The sequence below is a fragment of the Brassica napus genome, chromosome C9 (assembly GCF_020379485.1).
Source record: "Brassica napus cultivar Da-Ae chromosome C9, Da-Ae, whole genome shotgun sequence".
Taxonomy (NCBI): Eukaryota; Viridiplantae; Streptophyta; class Magnoliopsida; order Brassicales; family Brassicaceae; genus Brassica; species Brassica napus.
Window position 1 is genome coordinate 16,051,206 of NC_063452.1, and position 18,837 is coordinate 16,070,042.

The 18,837-nt window shown below is 39.3% G+C and overlaps 2 protein-coding genes across 4 annotated transcripts; one reads left to right on the top strand and one right to left on the bottom strand.

Moving 5' to 3' along the window:
* Positions 1-405: 405 nt before the first annotated feature.
* On the bottom strand, positions 406-9,583 carry BNAC09G14170D. 3 transcript variants are annotated; one of them, XM_013869857.3, is made up of 9 exons: positions 9,285-9,583; positions 8,992-9,195; positions 8,699-8,798; positions 7,752-7,808; positions 7,450-7,555; positions 7,241-7,323; positions 6,970-7,031; positions 6,771-6,870; positions 6,193-6,655 (listed from the first exon to the last, which is right to left on the bottom strand). In XM_013869857.3, the coding sequence occupies exons 2-9, from the start codon at positions 9,183-9,185 to the stop codon at positions 6,605-6,607; spliced, it is 753 nt and encodes a 250-aa protein (XP_013725311.1). In that variant the 5' UTR covers positions 9,186-9,195; positions 9,285-9,583; the 3' UTR covers positions 6,193-6,604. The 3 variants fall into 3 exon arrangements, with proteins under 3 accessions (XP_048626064.1, XP_013725311.1, XP_013725312.1); XM_013869858.3 differs by having other exon boundaries at positions 6,193-6,613; positions 9,285-9,578; XM_048770107.1 differs by lacking the exons at positions 6,193-6,655; positions 6,771-6,870 and adding an exon at positions 406-507 and having other exon boundaries at positions 7,020-7,031; positions 9,285-9,579.
* LOC106429120 (probable aldo-keto reductase 3) lies at positions 4,363-6,067 on the top strand. The gene is made up of 5 exons (XM_013869856.3): positions 4,363-4,703; positions 4,775-4,975; positions 5,101-5,273; positions 5,347-5,449; positions 5,518-6,067. Exons 1-5 carry the CDS (start codon positions 4,482-4,484, stop codon positions 5,854-5,856), a joined length of 1,038 nt encoding a protein of 345 aa, XP_013725310.1. The 5' UTR covers positions 4,363-4,481; the 3' UTR covers positions 5,857-6,067.
* Positions 9,584-18,837: the final 9,254 nt, after the last annotated feature.

Below are 18,837 nucleotides of genomic sequence, written 5' to 3' on the forward strand. Positions count from 1 at the left end.
TCATATTCATATTAACGTCTTAAACTTTGGTCTATATATCATATATATGTTTTAAACATCAAATTGTGTATATTCATCTGTAGATAAAAAAGAGTGAGATGAAATATTAGGTATACAAATGAATATGGAGAGATAACAAAAGAGTTGTAATTTAATATGTTAAGTTGTAATTTATTTATTTATTTATTTTTAATTTAAATTTACTTAACAAGTTTTGATAGGTTTTAGTTTCAGTAGTAGGGGAATTTTTGTCCAAAAATGTTCAATAATTCACATTTCCATCCTTGCAAATATTTTACTTATTCTTGTATATGGACTTATGCAGCGAAAATTCTCAAGAAAAAAATATAAACCCTTTATACTATTAAAATGGCTTGATCTTAAATGGATTCAGGGCGAGTGCACTGTTTGACTTCCCAACTAAGCAGGCCCTAATAAGTAGTAAAGATCCACATACTCATTCAGGATGGAACTGATGTTATTTCTTGCCAGATGAAATAGGCTGATGTTGGGGATGATTGGTTGGGATATATCAAGTGGCTTTAGCTTTAGTTTCTATCTACAACCATAAAAGCTACCAATTGTGTTTTATGTAGTTTTTAAAGTTAAAGCCAATTTTTTTTTGTAAAATGGTTGTAGAAGCTTATCTTCTAAAGCAAAAGAAAAAAATTTTGGTGTAGGAATTTTTTTCCTTTATTGGTGATGATTGATTCCACTGTGGCTTTAAAAATTAAGCTGGAAAAATTTAGACATGGGTAAGTTAATTGTAGCTGTAAATATGTTAATGTAGACTTTTGTACAGATGTTTTTGGTCTAGTTAAATTTGTTGTAGGTATAAGATATATGATGTAGATATTTAAAATAAAATATGTGAAATATGTGATGTATATATAAATTTTTTTTTTATCAATTAATATAATTTGGGTGATTGTTTGGGTTGTACCATGAAAGTCTGTGATGTAAAATTTAGTATGTAGAATTTTTTGTTGTAGATGTACTGACTGTAACTGGAAAAAATAAATAGAAAAAATAAAGATATCCCTTATATACTAAAGCACAAGTCACTTAAGCAATTAAATTTTGACATGTGTCATTGTTTTACAATTTTAAAAAAACAAATACACTGCATTCCTTTATTTTCAATAAAATTTGTAACTGCCAAAAAAAGTAAAATTCCTTTTTTTCCAACTACCACAATCACACGTTGGATTGGAAGATGAATTTTATAACCCTCAAACGGTTTCCTACTTTCCTATATATAACTAAATCAACTATTTTCTGTATATTTCCCCTCTTCTTCTTAATAGTTTCATATTTTATAGTTTTATTCGAGTTTTGTCTTATATTTTGTAGTTATTTTTTCAACAAAAAAATTTAGACATTTCGAATAAGGTACAACAAAAAAATAAACGGTCTAATAACTAAATTCCTAAATTTTCTCAGATTATTAAAGCTTCTTTCAAAAAAATCATCAACACCGCGTTCTAAAGTAATGATAATGATTTGAAACTGTTTTGTCTTCTACATTCTTAACATGATCTTTTCTCTCACATATTTTCTTTTGGTCTTCTTCTCCATCGCTTCAGTTTTAAGGCATTCATATTAAATAAGATAAAAATTAAAACTACAGAACCAAAAAGAAGAAGAAAACATATAACAGACTTAGAAAGAGATGCTTGGAATGGAGTGCCAGCCAAGGTAAAAGAGCAGATAACAATATTTTTTTAATATTTATAGCTTTATATTCATCGGTTTTTGGATTGAAATTTTTGACTGTGCAAAATAAAAGGCCAAATTTTTGGATGCTCAAAACTTTGGCTAGAGCGTATTGGACAACTGAAAAATTTAAAAACCCAGGTTAACTGAAAAAGAAATTCAACACGGTAAAAATTCTAATTTGAGCATTTTAGAGTTTGGCTCTTCTAAGTTTCATTAACCTAGGTTTTTAAACTTTTCAGTTGTCCGTTGTCCAAAAAAAAAAGGACAACTGAAAAGTTTAAAAACCCAGGTTAATGAAACTTAGAAGAGCCAAACTCTAAAATGCTCAAATTATAATTTTCACCGTGTTGAATTTCTTTTTCATGAATTATTTCTATTCTAACATTTTAAAACTTTTTCTTTAGATATTGGAAAACTATATATGGTCAAAAAAAACAAAAAGGTAAACGGAAACAAACTATGTCAATAACATATTCACAATGGAGTAAATCAATTTTCAATTTGCTAGAACGTGTTTATTAGTTCGGGGTGGTGATAATTCAAAATAGTATTAAACTCTTTTTATTATAAATTCTATACATATTATATTTTTTAAAAAAATGTAACATATAAAACAATGGCCGTGCGTGTAGCACGGGAACATATACTAGTTAGTAATATACTTCTGCAGCCATATATTGTTTTACATCACAAAAATATGGCTTTGGTAAATAAAGGGTTTACATCCATTTTTAATTTTTTTTGTAGCTTTAAAAATTGACTTAAATTATGAATGGAAATTTTAAAGGTTGTATATAGAGTTAAAGCTAAAGCATGTATCTACATCCGAACCAATCACTCCAAATGTATATATTAATATCTTTTATAAATTATCAAAGTTTATTGTTATTTAAAATGTGATATGTAAATAATTTTTATGTTATTTAAAATATTTCAATAATTTAAAAAACACCCAAAATTAAATTAAAGTATTTATAAATGTTATTATTATGATCATCTAATTTATTTAATATTATAGATAATTTTTTTTTATTTTACAGATTCTACAGCCTATTAAAAGAAAATGTAGGTTTTTTTCCTAAAATACATAAAAAATTGTTTTTTTTATGTAGCTTTAAAAAAAACTAAATCATGATTGGTAAAATTAATAGAAACTTGATATAGACTTTAACTTTTAAAAATAAAGCTACAACATGATTAGTAAAATTTTAGTGATTTACAAATAAATAAAGCTAAAAGTAGGGAGATAAAACTCAACCAATCACCCCCATTATTCTTTTCTCATTTAATTTTTACAGTTAAATTAGTTACAGCTAAATAAAAAATTTATAGACTAAGGGCCTGACTGGTTCAAACGCAGTGGTTGCGGTAGCTGTTGCGGGAGTTTGCTGATGCGGATGGTTACGGTTTCTAGCGGTTTTAAGAGATTTGTACGACTGGTTCTACGGTTAGAAATTGGTGCGTTTGCGGGATACTTATGACTGGTTAACTACCAAATGCAGCAGCGGTTAAATAATAAATTAATAATATTTACATTTATATAATTATAAAAATATCAAAAATCATAATATTATAATAAATATAAAAATTATATTTAGAAAGTTATAGTTTTAAATTTTTAAAAATTATAGAAAATATTTTTATTTTAAAATTTTATAATATTAATTAAAATATAATAGATATAATTTATTATTATTATAATTCCAATTTAAAAATTGTATTGAATATTTTTATTTTTGTATTTATATTGTGTTTTTTAATAGAAAAAAATTTATCCTCTTTCAACCACCCGCAGCCGCAAACGCTAGCTGGAACCAGTTTTTGAATTTATGAAGTTGAGAACGGTTTAAAGCGGTCTAGAGCGATTTGAGTGATTGTTGCAAAACGCCAACAACCGCTACCAAACGCAAAAGCTGCGTTTGCGGGTGATAGAGGGGAAACCAGTCATACCCCAAATCTTGTAGGAAAGTTTCTACTGCAACAATCCAACCAATCACCCCCGTTATCTTGTGGTTGTATACAGAAAATAGACTATCAGGATGGGAAAGGTTTATTGAGAAAGGACAGCCAAACAAAAAGTTACACTGGATAAACACTTGCATGAGAAAATCTTTCTTAGTCAATTTTCCGCTCATGTCAATCTTTTTTCTACCAGCTAGCACTTGGATCAGATTCACACACGTACGATTGCAAAGACAAAAAAATTAGAAATCAATCAGCTTGGACACATAAAGGGTTGAAGAAATTTGACTGAAAGCATGAGCATTCTGCCATAGAAGCTCCATGCTGCATCACTCGAACCTAAGAAAACATGAGTTTGTAAAGTATAAATTATTTTATTTATAGAGTAAATCTATTTTTTTAATCATAGAGTGAAATAGAGTTAAGTTGAAACATTTTCATTTTAAAATCTGTTTTAAAAGTAAAAAGAGAGTAGAGTTGAATCTAGTCCAAGGATAAAGAGCCTACTATTTCAACGTATTATTGGCTAGCGCTTTTTTTGTTTTGTTTTTTTTTTGAACACTGTGTAGTGCTTTTTTTCTTCATAAATTTTGCTGGTAGTAGTACTACAGCAAAACAATCAAAAGACACACACGGCTTCTTTTAGAGTATCCTCGTCATTACCAATTGATTCACCAACCCACCCCACCCCACCCCACCCACCTCTCCACTGAAAAGAAGAAAAAAAAAGGTTCAAAACTCTATACAAAAGAGGCAAAGCGAGATTAAAAAGAAAAGAAAGAGGTGTGCGAGGGAAATCAATGGCGGAAGCTAGCGGAGTGAAGAGAATGAAGCTAGGAAGCCAAGGGGTTGAGGTCTCGGCTCAAGGCCTTGGTTGCATGGGCCTCTCAACCTTGTACGGTGCTCCCAAGCCCGAAACTGACGCTATCACTCTTCTCCACCACGCAATTGATACCGGCGTTACTTTCCTAGATACCTCCGACATCTACGGTCCTGAGACCAACGAGCTGCTTCTCGGAAAGGTTCGCTTCCCATCATTTCAGATTCTTTAGAAATGATGTTCATTGTTTGAAGTTTGAACTCTCTCTGTCAGGCTCTGAAGAATGGGTTTAGGGAAAAAATAGAGCTTGCTACCAAATTTGGAATCATTTACGGAGAGGGGGAGAGAGAGATAAAGGGAGATCCTGCTTATGTTAGGGCTGCTTGTGAAGCAAGTTTGAAGCGTCTTGATGTGGATTGCATTGATCTTTATTACCAGCATCGGATTGATACTCGTGTCCCTATCGAAATCACTGTAAGCCAGTTTCACATCTTTGGCTTGGGTTGTGTTAGATTCTTTTAGGAGGATGCTTTCTGGTGTGAACCTGGCACCTTTTGCTCAAGTTAAAAGAGTTTCTTTTATGTTTGGTTAATTCTTAGATGGGAGAACTGAAGAAGCTAGTTGAAGAAGGTAAGATAAAGTACATTGGTTTGTCTGAAGCCTCTGCCTCAACTATCAGAAGAGCACATGCTGTTCACCCCATAACAGCGGTTCAGCTAGAGTGGTCTTTGTGGACAAGAGACGGGGAAGAAGATATCATTCCTACCTGCAGGTATCATCTACTCCTTTCTTTGCGCACTATCCATCAAATCATATAACGTCATCTTCACTTTCCTTTTCTTCAGGGAGCTTGGGATTGGGATTGTTGCTTACAGTCCTCTAGGACGTGGCTTCTTCGCTGCTGGACCAAAACTTGTTGAGAAGCTGGACAATGATGACTTCAGAAAGGCAAGGCAACTACTACTACTCTCTGCATTGAATAGTCTTGGCTTGCTTAACTCTGTTTCTGGTTGCAGAGACTACCAAGATTCAAACAGGAAAACTTAGACCACAATAAGATTCTCTACGACAAGGTTTGTGCAATGTCTGAGAAGAAAGGTTGCACTCCTGCACAACTAGCCCTGGCTTGGGTTCACCACCAGGGAGATGATGTTTGCCCCATCCCAGGAACCACTAAGATAGAAAACCTCAATCAGAACATTGGAGCTTTATCTGTGAAACTCACTCCTGATGAGATGGCTGAGCTCGAGACCATCGTCCAGCTAGAGTCTGTGAAAGGAGAAAGATACGCTAACATGACGGCCACTTTCAAGAACTCAGATACTCCACCATTGTCTTCTTGGAAAACCACATAAACCAGTTTGAGTGCATTACACTGAAGCTGCGTCAGATGAAGGTAACTGATGTGTTGCGTCTTTCAGAGTGGATTATCAAACCCAAATGTCAGGGTGAATGTATTGCAAAATAAATAAATTATGTATAGCGTAGTTCCCCATGTGAAAACTTCAATCTACATCTCCATACATTGTGACCAAGCTCTATAAATAAACGTCTGTTCTATGCAAACTTTTACTGCCGCCACTATTAAACCACTAAGGAAAAAGAATGAATGACAAATATGTTTGAATTGAGACATAAAATGGTCACAACACACGCAAAGAGAGAAGCCGAATCATGTGAGACAAGACCACTAATCTAAGCATAAAGTAAATTATGAATGGGCTATGAAGATTGAAGACCAAACCTTACAAAGATGTGTTCTCATCTAAAACCTTAGAAACAGTTTGTCTATACAACCAACTCTACCACGGATCTGTGCAATGAATTCATATCTTGAATTGACAACCTAAACATTTTCAAACCCGAAAAAAAAAAAAATCAATTTTGAGGGCTAGCAAGCGGTTAACCCTTTCCGCAGAAAAATTAGCCGACAGCACAAAGGGAACCACAAGATCCAATCTTTGTTCAATATTGTGTCTCACAGTTGAAAACCCCATCTTCTCTCAGTCCAGTTCACACCAAACAACTGCCATTTTTTCGTTTCTTCTTGTGCTCATCTCCTTTAGCATTGGTCAAAATCAAGCGTTTCCTCCTCCATCAGTTTCATGGTTCCTGCTTCAGATGGATGCTCGAAGGAATTATATAAGATCTCGGCTGAGAGACAGACAAAAAAAAAAACATTGTACTTTTAACATCAAATGCGAAGTAACCAAACTATTTAAGGGTCTTATCCAAAAACCATCTGCAGAGTTAATGCAAGATTGCTTACCTGTCGTGTACTCGTCGTCATTAACCTGCTTGCAAGATCATTGTTAATTGAAACAGGCAGTGGTGGCATCCGGCTTATGATACCAGGCATCTCCTTCATGCTGCAGCAATGAATTAGCAAATCAAGCTTTTATAAAAGACAAGGAGCCAAGACATCAGATGAAATGTATCGTTAGTGTTGTGCTAATGAATTCACATACTCATTCAGGATGGAGCTGATGTTATTTCTTGCCAGATGAAACAGGCTGATGTTATCTTGTGGCTGTATACAGAAAATAGAATATCAGGATGGGAAAAGTTCATCGAGAAAGGACAACCAAACAAAAAGTTGCACTGGATAAACACTGCACGAGAAAATCTTTTTTTTTTAGTAAAGTTTCCGCTCATGCCAATCTTTTTTCTACCAGCTAGCATTTGGATCAGATTCACCCACGTACGATTGCAAAAACAAAAAAATTACAAATCAATCACCTTGGACACAGAAAGGTTTGAAGAAATTTGACTGAAAGCATGAGCATTCTGCCGTAGAAGCTCCATAACCGCATCACTTGAGCCTAAGAAATCAAGAGTTTGGAAAATATATGAAATCTGAAAATGTAACAGCTGAGGAAATAATCCTTCTTTTACAGTAATATAGTTTCAGGACAGAGAGAAGAGACTGTGACCCAAATAGCACTAACCTTCAAAAGGTATGCGTGCACTCTGGCACATATGGTTCATGACGTATGTAGAATTTTGGTGTGGCATGGTGGACAACATGTTCAGTTTTGGGGGTAAATCCACAACCTTAATCAATTTAAAAAAATAACCAGTTAGTTGCATGATGGGTTTCTCAAGGAGAACAACATTGTAGCCGTTTGAACAAAAAATTCATATGCAGCCAATAATCACTTTTACAGCAAAATATAAAATAGGCCATCTATTATATGTTTACTTATTTACAGAAGAAGATATACTATACGGTTCAGTTAAGCAAGCATACCTTTCTATAGCTAACCTTCGTGCTGGCACTGTGTTCTTCCCCTTTTCTCCGTTTTTGCTGTAAGAAAATGGATTCCATTCTTAGCCAGGAAACTTTAAAGCCATTGATTTATATAGTTAAAAATAAAATAATAGCAAACTATCAGTTGTTATAAATTTCAAAAAGTAGTTATGTTGAAACTTTCTGTTAGAACGAGTCATAAAAACATCTATTCATTTCTTCAGTCCAACTCCATAGAGGCTACATGTCAAACTTAATTTCAGAAAGTTTAAAAACAGTTATGTAGAGACAGTACGGTTAAGCTGAGAAGGTAATAATCAGCACTATAACTTGTTTCTCTAAATTTTACTACACACCATACTGCAAGCAGTACAAATACTAATATCATTCATTAAAGGTAACATCTCAAAATCAGTTTCAGAAAGTTCGAAAAGACCAAGGATTATCTTGACACCATCTATAAAGCGAAATTAGTTTCAAAGTAACTACAGATATCAAATCAAACTTATCGTCTTAGGGTCAAATCAAGTTCCAACATGACTCGAGAGCTAACAGAAAGCCAGATCTATCGTCAGCAATACTTGTAATTTCTCTCCTCCTAGCACACCTTAACCATATCTTTAGACAACCTTTTATGATATGGTAGTGGCGTCTTTTGATCAATATAGGAAACGAACTTTAAGGCTACCTTAAAAAGAATAACTTTTCATATAGGGGACTTTATCTTTAACAAAGTATCATCACCATATTGGTTTACCTTATACATTGCATGTGCTTTAATAGTTATAAGAATATCTCTCGCTCGCACCACTATTTTCATGACAGCCACATACAGACAGTATAACTACCGAATTGTGTTTTTCTCTCACACGCAAAAGGACACGACCAATAACAAGAAGTATGCAAGCGAGAAACTGAAACCTAATGACAAGGTTTTAGGAGCTTACCGTCATCCATTTACACCTCATTGCTACGTCCCGTACACTTTTATCTGGTAGAGTTGATGCGATCTTTACATACTTGGTAACTTGTGGTTCATCTTTAAATCTACAAAAGGCAAAAAGACAAAGATTTGTAAGCAACAAAAAAAAATAAGAACATGAATCTGCTATTACAACAGTTCATGAGACACGCAAAGGCAAAACCTTTTTTCATTACATCTAAATCCTTAAACCATCAAATATAATTAAACATAAAATTTATCTACTTTTGCAGAGAAGAACAAAAGAACAAGACTTACTTTGCGAGACCTTTGTCCAATATATACTGCTCCTCAACAGACCACTCGACAGCCAAAGAAGGTTCATGTTTGAGTCCAGACGGAGAAGTTACAGTGAAGTGGAATCCTGAGGAAGCAGTCATGCTCGAATTCGCCCGATATACTAAACCGGTCGTGCTGGTGCTCGGTACGCGGTAATTATCCATCGGAATCATTCCCGGTTAGCTGGTTACGCCCAAAGACATGTTCGATTTAGGGTTTTAGCAATTCAAGAGCCAGAAATTGAGAATTGATTGAAATAAAGAGAAACCCACCTCGAATTTAGCTAAAAGGCAGATGATTGATTATGCTTCGCCGGAGCTAAAAATTGGCTTCGATGCAAAACCCTAAACCCCAACGATTGGTGCTACAAATAGAGAGATGCGCGATCGTGAAGCAACACGCTAGGAACCCCGAGAGATCGCAAAGAGAGATAGTGAGCTGGAGATTAAGAGAAGTGATTCGCGAAGAGCTTCGGCGAGATGCGAACTTTGAATTTCTCAAGCCAGCGAGAGAGGAGAGAGAGTAAAATGGTGGTTGTTGTTTGTTTTGGTTTTTCCTTTTCTTCTGAGCAGAATCACTTTTTATTCCATTGTGGTTTTGCTTTTGTTCGTGAATAATTATTTAATCTTAATACGCAATTTGTGAATAACACAGTCACACACACTTTGGAACATTTTATCCATTTTTTACTACAACTAGGTATTTGAATAGTATGAATCTGACAATACTTCTTCTCTCTCTAAACACTTCACCTTCTCTCTATTCCGCCTAAAGAGATCTCGTTTCCGGTGGCCGGTGTGTTTATCGCCGCCGGTCGCCACCACCCCTTTTTGTTTTTTTTTTTGTCATGTTCTTGTATAATATTTTCGATCTCTTAGATCGATTTAAAGTTTCCGGTAGCGGATCTCGTTTTCGCAACGCGGCTTTTTGTTGTGCTTTAGTTAAGTTAATCATTCTCCTTTTCCCTGATCTTCTCAAATTATGTTGGTTATTCATAGAAGATTGTTTTCCTTCGGTCATCCTTATGGCTAAAGTTTGAAAAGAATCAATCTTTGCCTTTTGAAAATTATTGGCCATGGGCCTTTGGGCAGAGTATCTAGAGTATCTGATCAAACTCTGTCTGTGAGTTATTTGATTAAGCTTGGAAGTTTTGGAAGACTCACTAGAGTTGAAACTTCTCATATAGAGAAGTGTTTCAGCAAAGCCTCTTTCTATAACTGTTCTGACGCTATTCACTGAGATTAACATCCGGAGAAGACATGATCACTTTTAATATCAACGGCTGATGTGGGGGAAAAGGTCAAACAAGTGGATTAAACCGATAAATCCTTGTCGCAGTCAGAGATTTGTTTACTGCTTTTAAGAGGAGAAGAAGATCGGCGAGATCTTCGGCAACACCATGCAGCAGCTCGTTTCTCAACAGACTTTTAGCGTGACACGTGGAAGGGCATGCAAGCTTCAGGCTACAACCACGTGTTTTGAACTTATCAGTATTTGTTGGCCTTGAATGGGCTTGTTGTAATTGGGATATGTTTATAAAAATCCACTTGTACTTTGTATGGGTTGACAAAAAAAAAAGAAAAGTATGAAATATATTTTTCATTGAGATCTGGCATTTTGCCATTTCCTATACACCATATGCCATTTGTTTTTTTTTATCTTTCTAAAACAATAAAAAATAAGTCATGTTTAGTTATTAGTACATTTTCCTCAAGATCCATTTCAAACGATTAATTATTATTTATATAAGAAAACAAGTTATTCATACTCTCTTTTTTTTTTGGAAAAATGTTTGCCAGATACATGACGTATACACTAATATGGTGAAAACCATCCGATGTATCTAAATGTTTCAATAACTACGCGAAGTTTATGATAATACATGCCATATATACAATGTAAATGATTATATGGTGGGAGCATCAAAATGAAGTTTAATTGATTTTAAAATTAGTTAATGGGGTCAATCTGTAATTAATCAGAAAATCAATATTAAACTAAAAACCCGACCCAACCCAAGTAATAACCCGACCCAGTCTGAACCCAGAAATTAGAAGACGAAAATGTTAGGGTTCGTCGATTTGGGGAGTTCTAACTAAGAGACAGGGAGATCGAGAAAAAGAGATCGAGAGAAAGAGACAAAGTAAGAGACTGAAATATAGGGCTAATCATACTGGGAATCACGATGAGGTAAAATTTCTTTGGTTTTCTACTTTCAAAAAATATGCAGATAAGTTGTTCGATAGAATGCTCACGAATTTTTCGGTTTGTTTATGGTTAAATTATATGTTTCTAACAGTTTCTTATATGATTTCTTTGATGCAGTGATCCTATTTCAGTGAAAATTAATTGTTTTCATTCGAGAGTATTTAAACTTGAAGAAGATGGGAAGTTGAATTTTGTGGATGGTCTTTTGGAGCAGCTAGAAGTTGACAGAATAGCAATCTTTGAAGATATGACGAAGGAGATGGTTCAGAAAAAATATTACATGGAAAATGTGGTACAAGTTACCATATGAGAACATTTTGGAGAAGAGGTCTCTCTTTGATAATGCAGATGCAACAAAAGGAAGATGACTGCTAATGGTCGTTGGTATAAGGACCTTGATGTTTTCATAGAGAGAGATGGGTCTGATGCTATTTGTCGGATAGAGACAGATACTCATGAGATTGAGGGCGAGCAACATGCTGATGAGATTGAGGGTGAGCAACAACTTCTTGAAGACAATGAAGATGAAACTTATGATGGTGATCGTGAAGCAAAAGAGAATGAAGAAGAGTATGATAAAAGTGATAAATCTGATAAGAAAGATGAAATTGACAAAATTTTTGAAGAGGATCTTGAGATGTTTAGGAATTAGAACTATGAGGATGAGATTCTAGACGAGGATGAGGTATATCCTGAGACTGAGCAGTCATCTGATGATGAGGAGGAGCAAGCTGAGAGGATGGCTAAAAGGGGAAAATTAGATGGGATTTTTAGTCTTATGCATACTTTTTACATTGGTGAAGAATTTAAGCAGCAAGTCATCAAATATATCCTCAAGACAAGAAGAAATGGAGTCTTTGACAGATGGGTGCTAATGCAGTGGTAAAGGGTGTGTGTGGCGCATATATTTCTCGGTTGAGACACCAATCAAGCAGTGGATGGTCAAAGTCTATGTTAGTACACACACTTGCCATCCCACAAGGAAGTGTAAGCTCATCAAAAGTCATGCCAATGCTGAAATTATGTTGGAACAAATCAGGAAGGAACCTGAAATGAGTGTTCCGGTGATTAAAGAAGAGTTTAGGAACATGTTCAACATCATCATCTTTCTTGAGCAGGCAAAGATTGCTAGGCGTATTGTTCTTGATAAGCTACATGCCGAATGCAATGAGCATTTTGCAAGGCTAAGGGACTATGAGATGAAGCTATTACGGTAATCTTTTCATTTTCTATCTTTCCTATTGTTGCTTATATTTTAATGTACTTATGAGTAATTGTTTTCAAATGCTGTTCAAATGTTGATAGCAAAATCGAGATCAATACAATAATAAAACCAAACGGAGCAAAAGCATTCCACTCCATGTATATCTGCTTTAACAAACTACGTGTGTCATGGAAGGAATATTGCAGGCCGGTTATTGGATTAGATGAGACGTTCCTCAAGCACAGCTCTCTGCAAGGGATGATTCTAACTGTGATAGGAAGGGATCCCAATAACCAGATATACCCAATTGCATGGGCTGGGGTCAACTCTGAGAGAAATGATAATTGCCAATGGTTTATCCACAGGTTGAAGACTGATTTGGATTTAGGCATGGGTGATCTTGTGACAATGATATCTGTTGGGATCGAAAACGGTTACGACGAAGTTAACGTCCAAATCCCCGCAAAATACAAGTATGTCATTTCGCAAAAAATCATGTTCGATCAAGAGAACGTCACGTATGTTCCCGGGATAAAATTTCATTCGAATTCTGTTTAGATCAAACATAAGTTATTGGAAACAAACCCAGACCAGTTACGGATAGGTCCAAGTATGACGATCGGAACACGGACGAACCAAGCTCGGTCATTACACTACTACCGCACATGCACGCTGTCCGGTCGCTACATAGTGACCGAGCTTCGGCTCGAGCTCGGTCACTACATAGCGACCGAGCTCTTCTGAAACGTCGATACAACATTAGTCCATGCATTCTCGTCTACCCTTCGATGCTATCTCCCGAAGACCGTAGCGAACCCATTTCACGTTTCCCGCCATTCTAAGCCATCGATCAAACTTTATCGTAAAAACCGCGGAAAGTTCGTTCTTTATCGAAAGAAGCCGTAATGAACGCTTCGAGTCAGAAGACGGCCCAAAGGGACCTAAGACATGACTCGAGGCCCAACTTATGATTTCATAACCAACAGCCCGTAAGCCGCATGACGGTTTACGCTTGGTTCGCAAGGAAAGATAAATGTCATGTTTCCGCGGATAAATACGAAATTTTGAAGATAATTACGAAGATCGGAAAAAGTAGAATATCTCCATTTTTACGCTATGACGGCTTAAGGGCAGAAGAGGAAAAGCGCAAACCGACCTAGGAGCCAGTATATAAGGAGTCTTAGGCGAGAAGCATGAGGATGACTTTTCTCAGAGCAAACTTAGCACTTAGAGCAATTAGGCATATTTCTGTTTTTGTTATTCGAGCTGCGACTCAACTAGGTTATTGCCGTCTTAGGGTTTTAGAACTAGAAATCTCGCCGACAGCTCTCATAGCCCAGGCTCTTACCTTGTTGTAATGCTCAAACGCGAATTCGGAATAAGATCTACTTTGCTCTCTTTTCGATTTCTTATACTTTATCGTTGTTATTTTTGTGTTCTGATTGCTTGGCGTGTGGTATTAGCAGATATCCGGGACCTCTGGGAAATTAGGGTTTTCCTAGTTTCCTAATTTAAACAGAAATCGACAGTGAGAATTTCGGTTCCCACAGTTTGGCGCTAGAAGGAGGGGGGGGGGGGGGTACGGATCAATCTAACTCTCAACCACATCACGCTCAACCAAACATGTCAACTGACGACGCGGATAACGTGCAGACTCCTCTTAACGGAAGCAGTGGCACTGACCTCCACACTCCCGCAGCGGACAACGCACCAGCCAACGCACCAGACAACGCCGCGGCACTCGAGGAGTTTAAAAAGATGTTCGCCACCTACGAAAAAAGGTCGGAAGAACAGGATAAGCTCGTGAGCACCTTGACCAAACAAGTTCAAAATTTAACAGCAAGGACTCGAGAAATCCGCCCCCGTGGAACCACTAAAGTCCGCGGGAAAAGACTCGACTTCGCAACCCCACTCGACAGGCCTGGAGCCGCACACGAACGACCTTCGGGTCAAAACCCTAGCGAGAAATCTCCCATCGAAAAGGGAAACCCTGAAAGTCCTCCGCCTCCCGCGAAGGCTTCGGAGGACAACGGAGTCGAGCACGTCGACCTGGATCCTAGCGATGTCTCCAACGATATTGATGAGGACGTCGACAGACATCCAAGGAGGACCAGAAGCCGATTCGCTCGGGAAAGCTCTCCGTTCGACAAACCAATGATAGAAGAAGAGGAAATCCTCTATTGGAACGAACAAGAAGAGCTAGCTGAAAAGCAAACCGAGCTCACTCGCAGTAAACGCTGACAGGCTCGGAAATCTGCTGGCGAGACGTCGGATATCCGCGATCTTCGCGACTATATCACCAAGACTGCGGCAGAAGTAAGAGCCGTGAAATTCCAAATCCATCACGCTACCAGCGCTGCACCCGAGATCGACAGACTGCTAGAAGGGGCTCAGAAGACCCCCTTCACCACTCGCATCTCATATATGAGGGTATCCGATCCGGAAAAACTCAAAGTACCAAGGTATGATGGTACGACCGATCCGAAGGCGCACCTTCAGGCTTTCCACATCACGATGGGAAGAGCGAGGCTGAAGGACGGCGAAAAAGACGCCGGCTACTGCCGCCTGTTTGTCGAGAATCTGGAAGGGGCAGCCCTCGAATGGTTTGCTCGCCTTAAACGAAACTCTATCGGAAGTTTCTGACAGCTCGCATCGGAATTTCTCAAGCAATACTCTATGTTCATAGATAGAGAAACTTCAGATGTCAATCTCTGGAGTCTGTCCCAGAGGGAAGACGAACCCCTCCGCGAGTTCATCAGCCGATTCAAGTTGGTAATGTCCAGGGTCAGCGGGATAAGCGACAAGGTGGCCATTGATGCGCTCAGAAAGGCACTCTGGTACAAGTCGAAATTCAGAAAATGGATAGCCCTCGACAAACCGCGGACGATCCAGGACGGCCTCCACAAAGCGACGGACTACATCATGATCGAGGAAGAAACGAAAGTTTTATCGCAAAAGCATAAGTCGACGAGACCATCCTCGAAAGATGTAGATCCAAAAACGAAGAAGAAGAACCCTCGTAACGACAAGTATGTTCATCACGAGGGGGAAGATCTCCAAGGAGTGCACAATTACGCGATCAGCTCGGACCAGGGCCGAACCACGGGTAATACGTGGACTCGTAATCAAGGATATGATGAAAACACCTTCTGCGAGTTCCACCAGTCCCGAGGACACTCCACGACTAACTGCAAAGTCTTGGGAGCAAGGCTGGCCGCGAAGCTACTAGCTGGAGAGCTCTCGGAAGTGACCAGCGTGAAAGATCTCATCCTCGAGACCGATTGCCCCCCGAAGGTGGACAGAAATCCTCCCGTGGAAAAATCACCTCAAAGAAACCAATCTGGGGATAAACGCGGCAGAAGGCCGGACGACAAGGAGAACTATAACAATCGCCGCAGAGTCAACATGATCATTGGAGGATCGCAATTCTGCAACGATACGGTTTCGGCCATCAAGGCTTACCAGCAGAAGGCGGAGTTGAGCGCAAACTGGCCTACATGGTCTCCTACCCGAGATGATCAGAATTGCTCAATCACCTTCAGGAAGGAGGAAGCCGGCAGGATCGATCAACCTCACTGCGATCCGCTCGTCATAGATCTCGTCATACGAGATCTGGAAGTCGGCAGAGTACTCATTGACACGGGAAGCACGGTCAATGTAATCTTCCGTGACACTCTCAATCGGATGAGCATCGAACTGGGAGAAGTAACTCCAACGCCAAAACCGCTCACGGGTTTTTCAGGCGAAGTATCGATGACCCTCGGGTCAATCCAGCTGCCAGTCATGGCCAAGGAGATCATGAAAATCGTCGAATTCGCGGTGGTCGATCATACTGCTATCTACAACGTGATCATGGGAACCCCATGGCTCAACGCCATGCAAGCCGTTCCATCAACGTACCACCTGGGCGTCAAGTTCCCGACCCCAAACGGAGTCGCAGCTATCTGGAGACGTCAGAAACAGTCGCGACTATGCTTCCTCGCAGAGCACAAGTTAAGGCAGATGACGACCTCTGCAACGGCAAATCGCAAGCGCACGAAGATAGACAAATGTTCGGCCAAAAACGTTTCAAGAAAAGACGATTTAACATCGTCTGCTGACGCAAACGCTTCGGGTGTCGAAACTCAACACAAGTCCGAAGCCGACACTACGACTCAACCGGAACATACGGAAGAGAACGCTGACCCGGCCACGGTCATCACGATCAAGGCGGTCAGCACGGCAACAATCGCCGAGTAAAAATGCTCGCGGCATAAATTAGAACTAAGATGGCTTGATCCTCGAAAGAGGTACATAGGCAGCTCGTCGAAACACGAGTTCAGCTATCCCCCTCTCTAAAATGGGGGGGGGGGGAGTGGGTGTGTATACTCGTATACTCCCACATAGGAAAATATGCGTTATTGTAATCGAGTTTTTTAGAGATTTCAAATTTTTTTACTACAATATGCATCGCTCCTTTTTAAGACACTTGCGCTTCAGCAGCCTCATACGGCCCAAAATCGCAAAACAATCCCTCTTCAGCACCGAAAATATATGTATAGTCTTCGAAATAACTGCGAGACGTTGCCAAGTTAAAAGTCGAGACGATGCGAACAAATTGTCCGAACGCGACCACAAAAACCTTACACTCCGTTCGTCGATTGGCCCCGACGAACACATCAGCCGTCTTAGACAAACGCAACTTGATCACTCTTTTGATCTTCGAACGTCCAACACAAGGACGAAAGCGCGCTACAAAAAAAAAATACGAACTTTTGGTCTAGCACTTCCAGTTGGCTTAAAAATTATCTCTGGAAAGATGCTCGATTCGTACCATACAAGTCATATAAGCCGAGAACCTATCGCGGACTTTAAATCGGTACGAATCAGGTAGAAATCGCAACAGGAAAATCTATAGCCGGCTAGTCACCGCACAAACCTTAAAACCGAGAGTAAACCTAGGTCTTGCCCTAAAACCATCGCATTGGTCTCAGACATCTCAAAGACATGATATCTAAACGATACGAGATCCTAAAACATGTCTCTCCGTTCATATCTCAGCGTTCCAGAAAGTTCGTAAGAATAAATAATTTTTACGAAAACTCACGTCACGAACAAACCAACAGATCGAACGCCTCAACGAAGTTAAATATGAGAAGACAACTCATGTTTACTTCAAACCCACTCGAAACAAAGTAACTCAAACAAACATCCATTATATATAAACCGCATAGCGGTAGGGGTTCAAAGCCACCAACGACCAGTCCCGATAAAAATAAAAGCGGCCAAAACAGGCCCATACAAACTTCGAAGGCCACACTCGGCCGGACATATATGAACGAAGGCCACACTTGGCCGCAGAATACTAGATAAGGGAAAAACTTCTTCCCATCAAACACTCACCTCTCATAGATATAAGTTAAAATTCCCGGACAAAGAAGCTCCGAATGCATCCGCAAGATAGTTCACTTCCTTATCGCCACCGGCAAACTCGGTCGTGGTCTCTACGGTGTCAGGAGAAACCGGGATGGGATCCCAGAATCCCAGAGTCCTCCCGTCGATCGGAGAAATGAGCGTCTCAGCGTGAGCATGATCCTTCATGCCGCCTTTCATTAAGTCCATCTCCCTCTCGAAAACGTAGTCATCCGCCCGCACCTTCCAAAGGCTCCGGACTGAACCGCGACACTCACGGAAGTCACCCAGCGAGTTGAAAGCATCCTTGAGGTTCCCGTACTCAACCTGGAATTGAGAGGCGCGAGTCTTCATCACCACGACAATCTCCCTCTTGCCCTTCCGTGCCGCCCTACGAAAAGCCCTGGCATGATCACGAGCGAGTTGAGCATATCGCGCCAACATCTCGTCTCGCATGCGAGCAAGATCCTTCTCCACCTTCTCCGCTTTAAAGCGATAGATCATGGCTTCTCTATGGCTCGCCTCAATGGCCGATCCAAGCAAGTTCAAGCCCTGTAAAACCGTTTGACACGTTATAAGCAAAAAAAATATATATATATACACTTGAAACGATCGTCAAAATTCTTAAAGCCTATAGCCCGTTGATGATACGAGATCCTTCCGCGACGACTTTCGGCCTCCCCGACTCGTTCATGGCCGGAGGAGCAACGAAGCCCGAGGGAAGATCAGCGAAGAAATCATCAAAGTCCAGAATAGGGACCTCGCTCGTACCGCTTCCATCGCCGAAAGCAAGGTCCATATCCCATCCCGGAAGCATGCAATCGTCCACCGAAAACTCCAAGTTACCGAGGTCAATATCTTTCCCCTTCGAAGAATTCAGCCTCGTCGCAACCGTGGGAGCAGCGTCGGGACCTTGGTCATCAGGCTCGGAATCACTCCCTGTTTCCCCGCCCAAAGAAGGACTAGGATGCATAAACCTCAACGCCTTTCGAACTCTCTTCGGCGTAAAGGAAGTCCAGAAA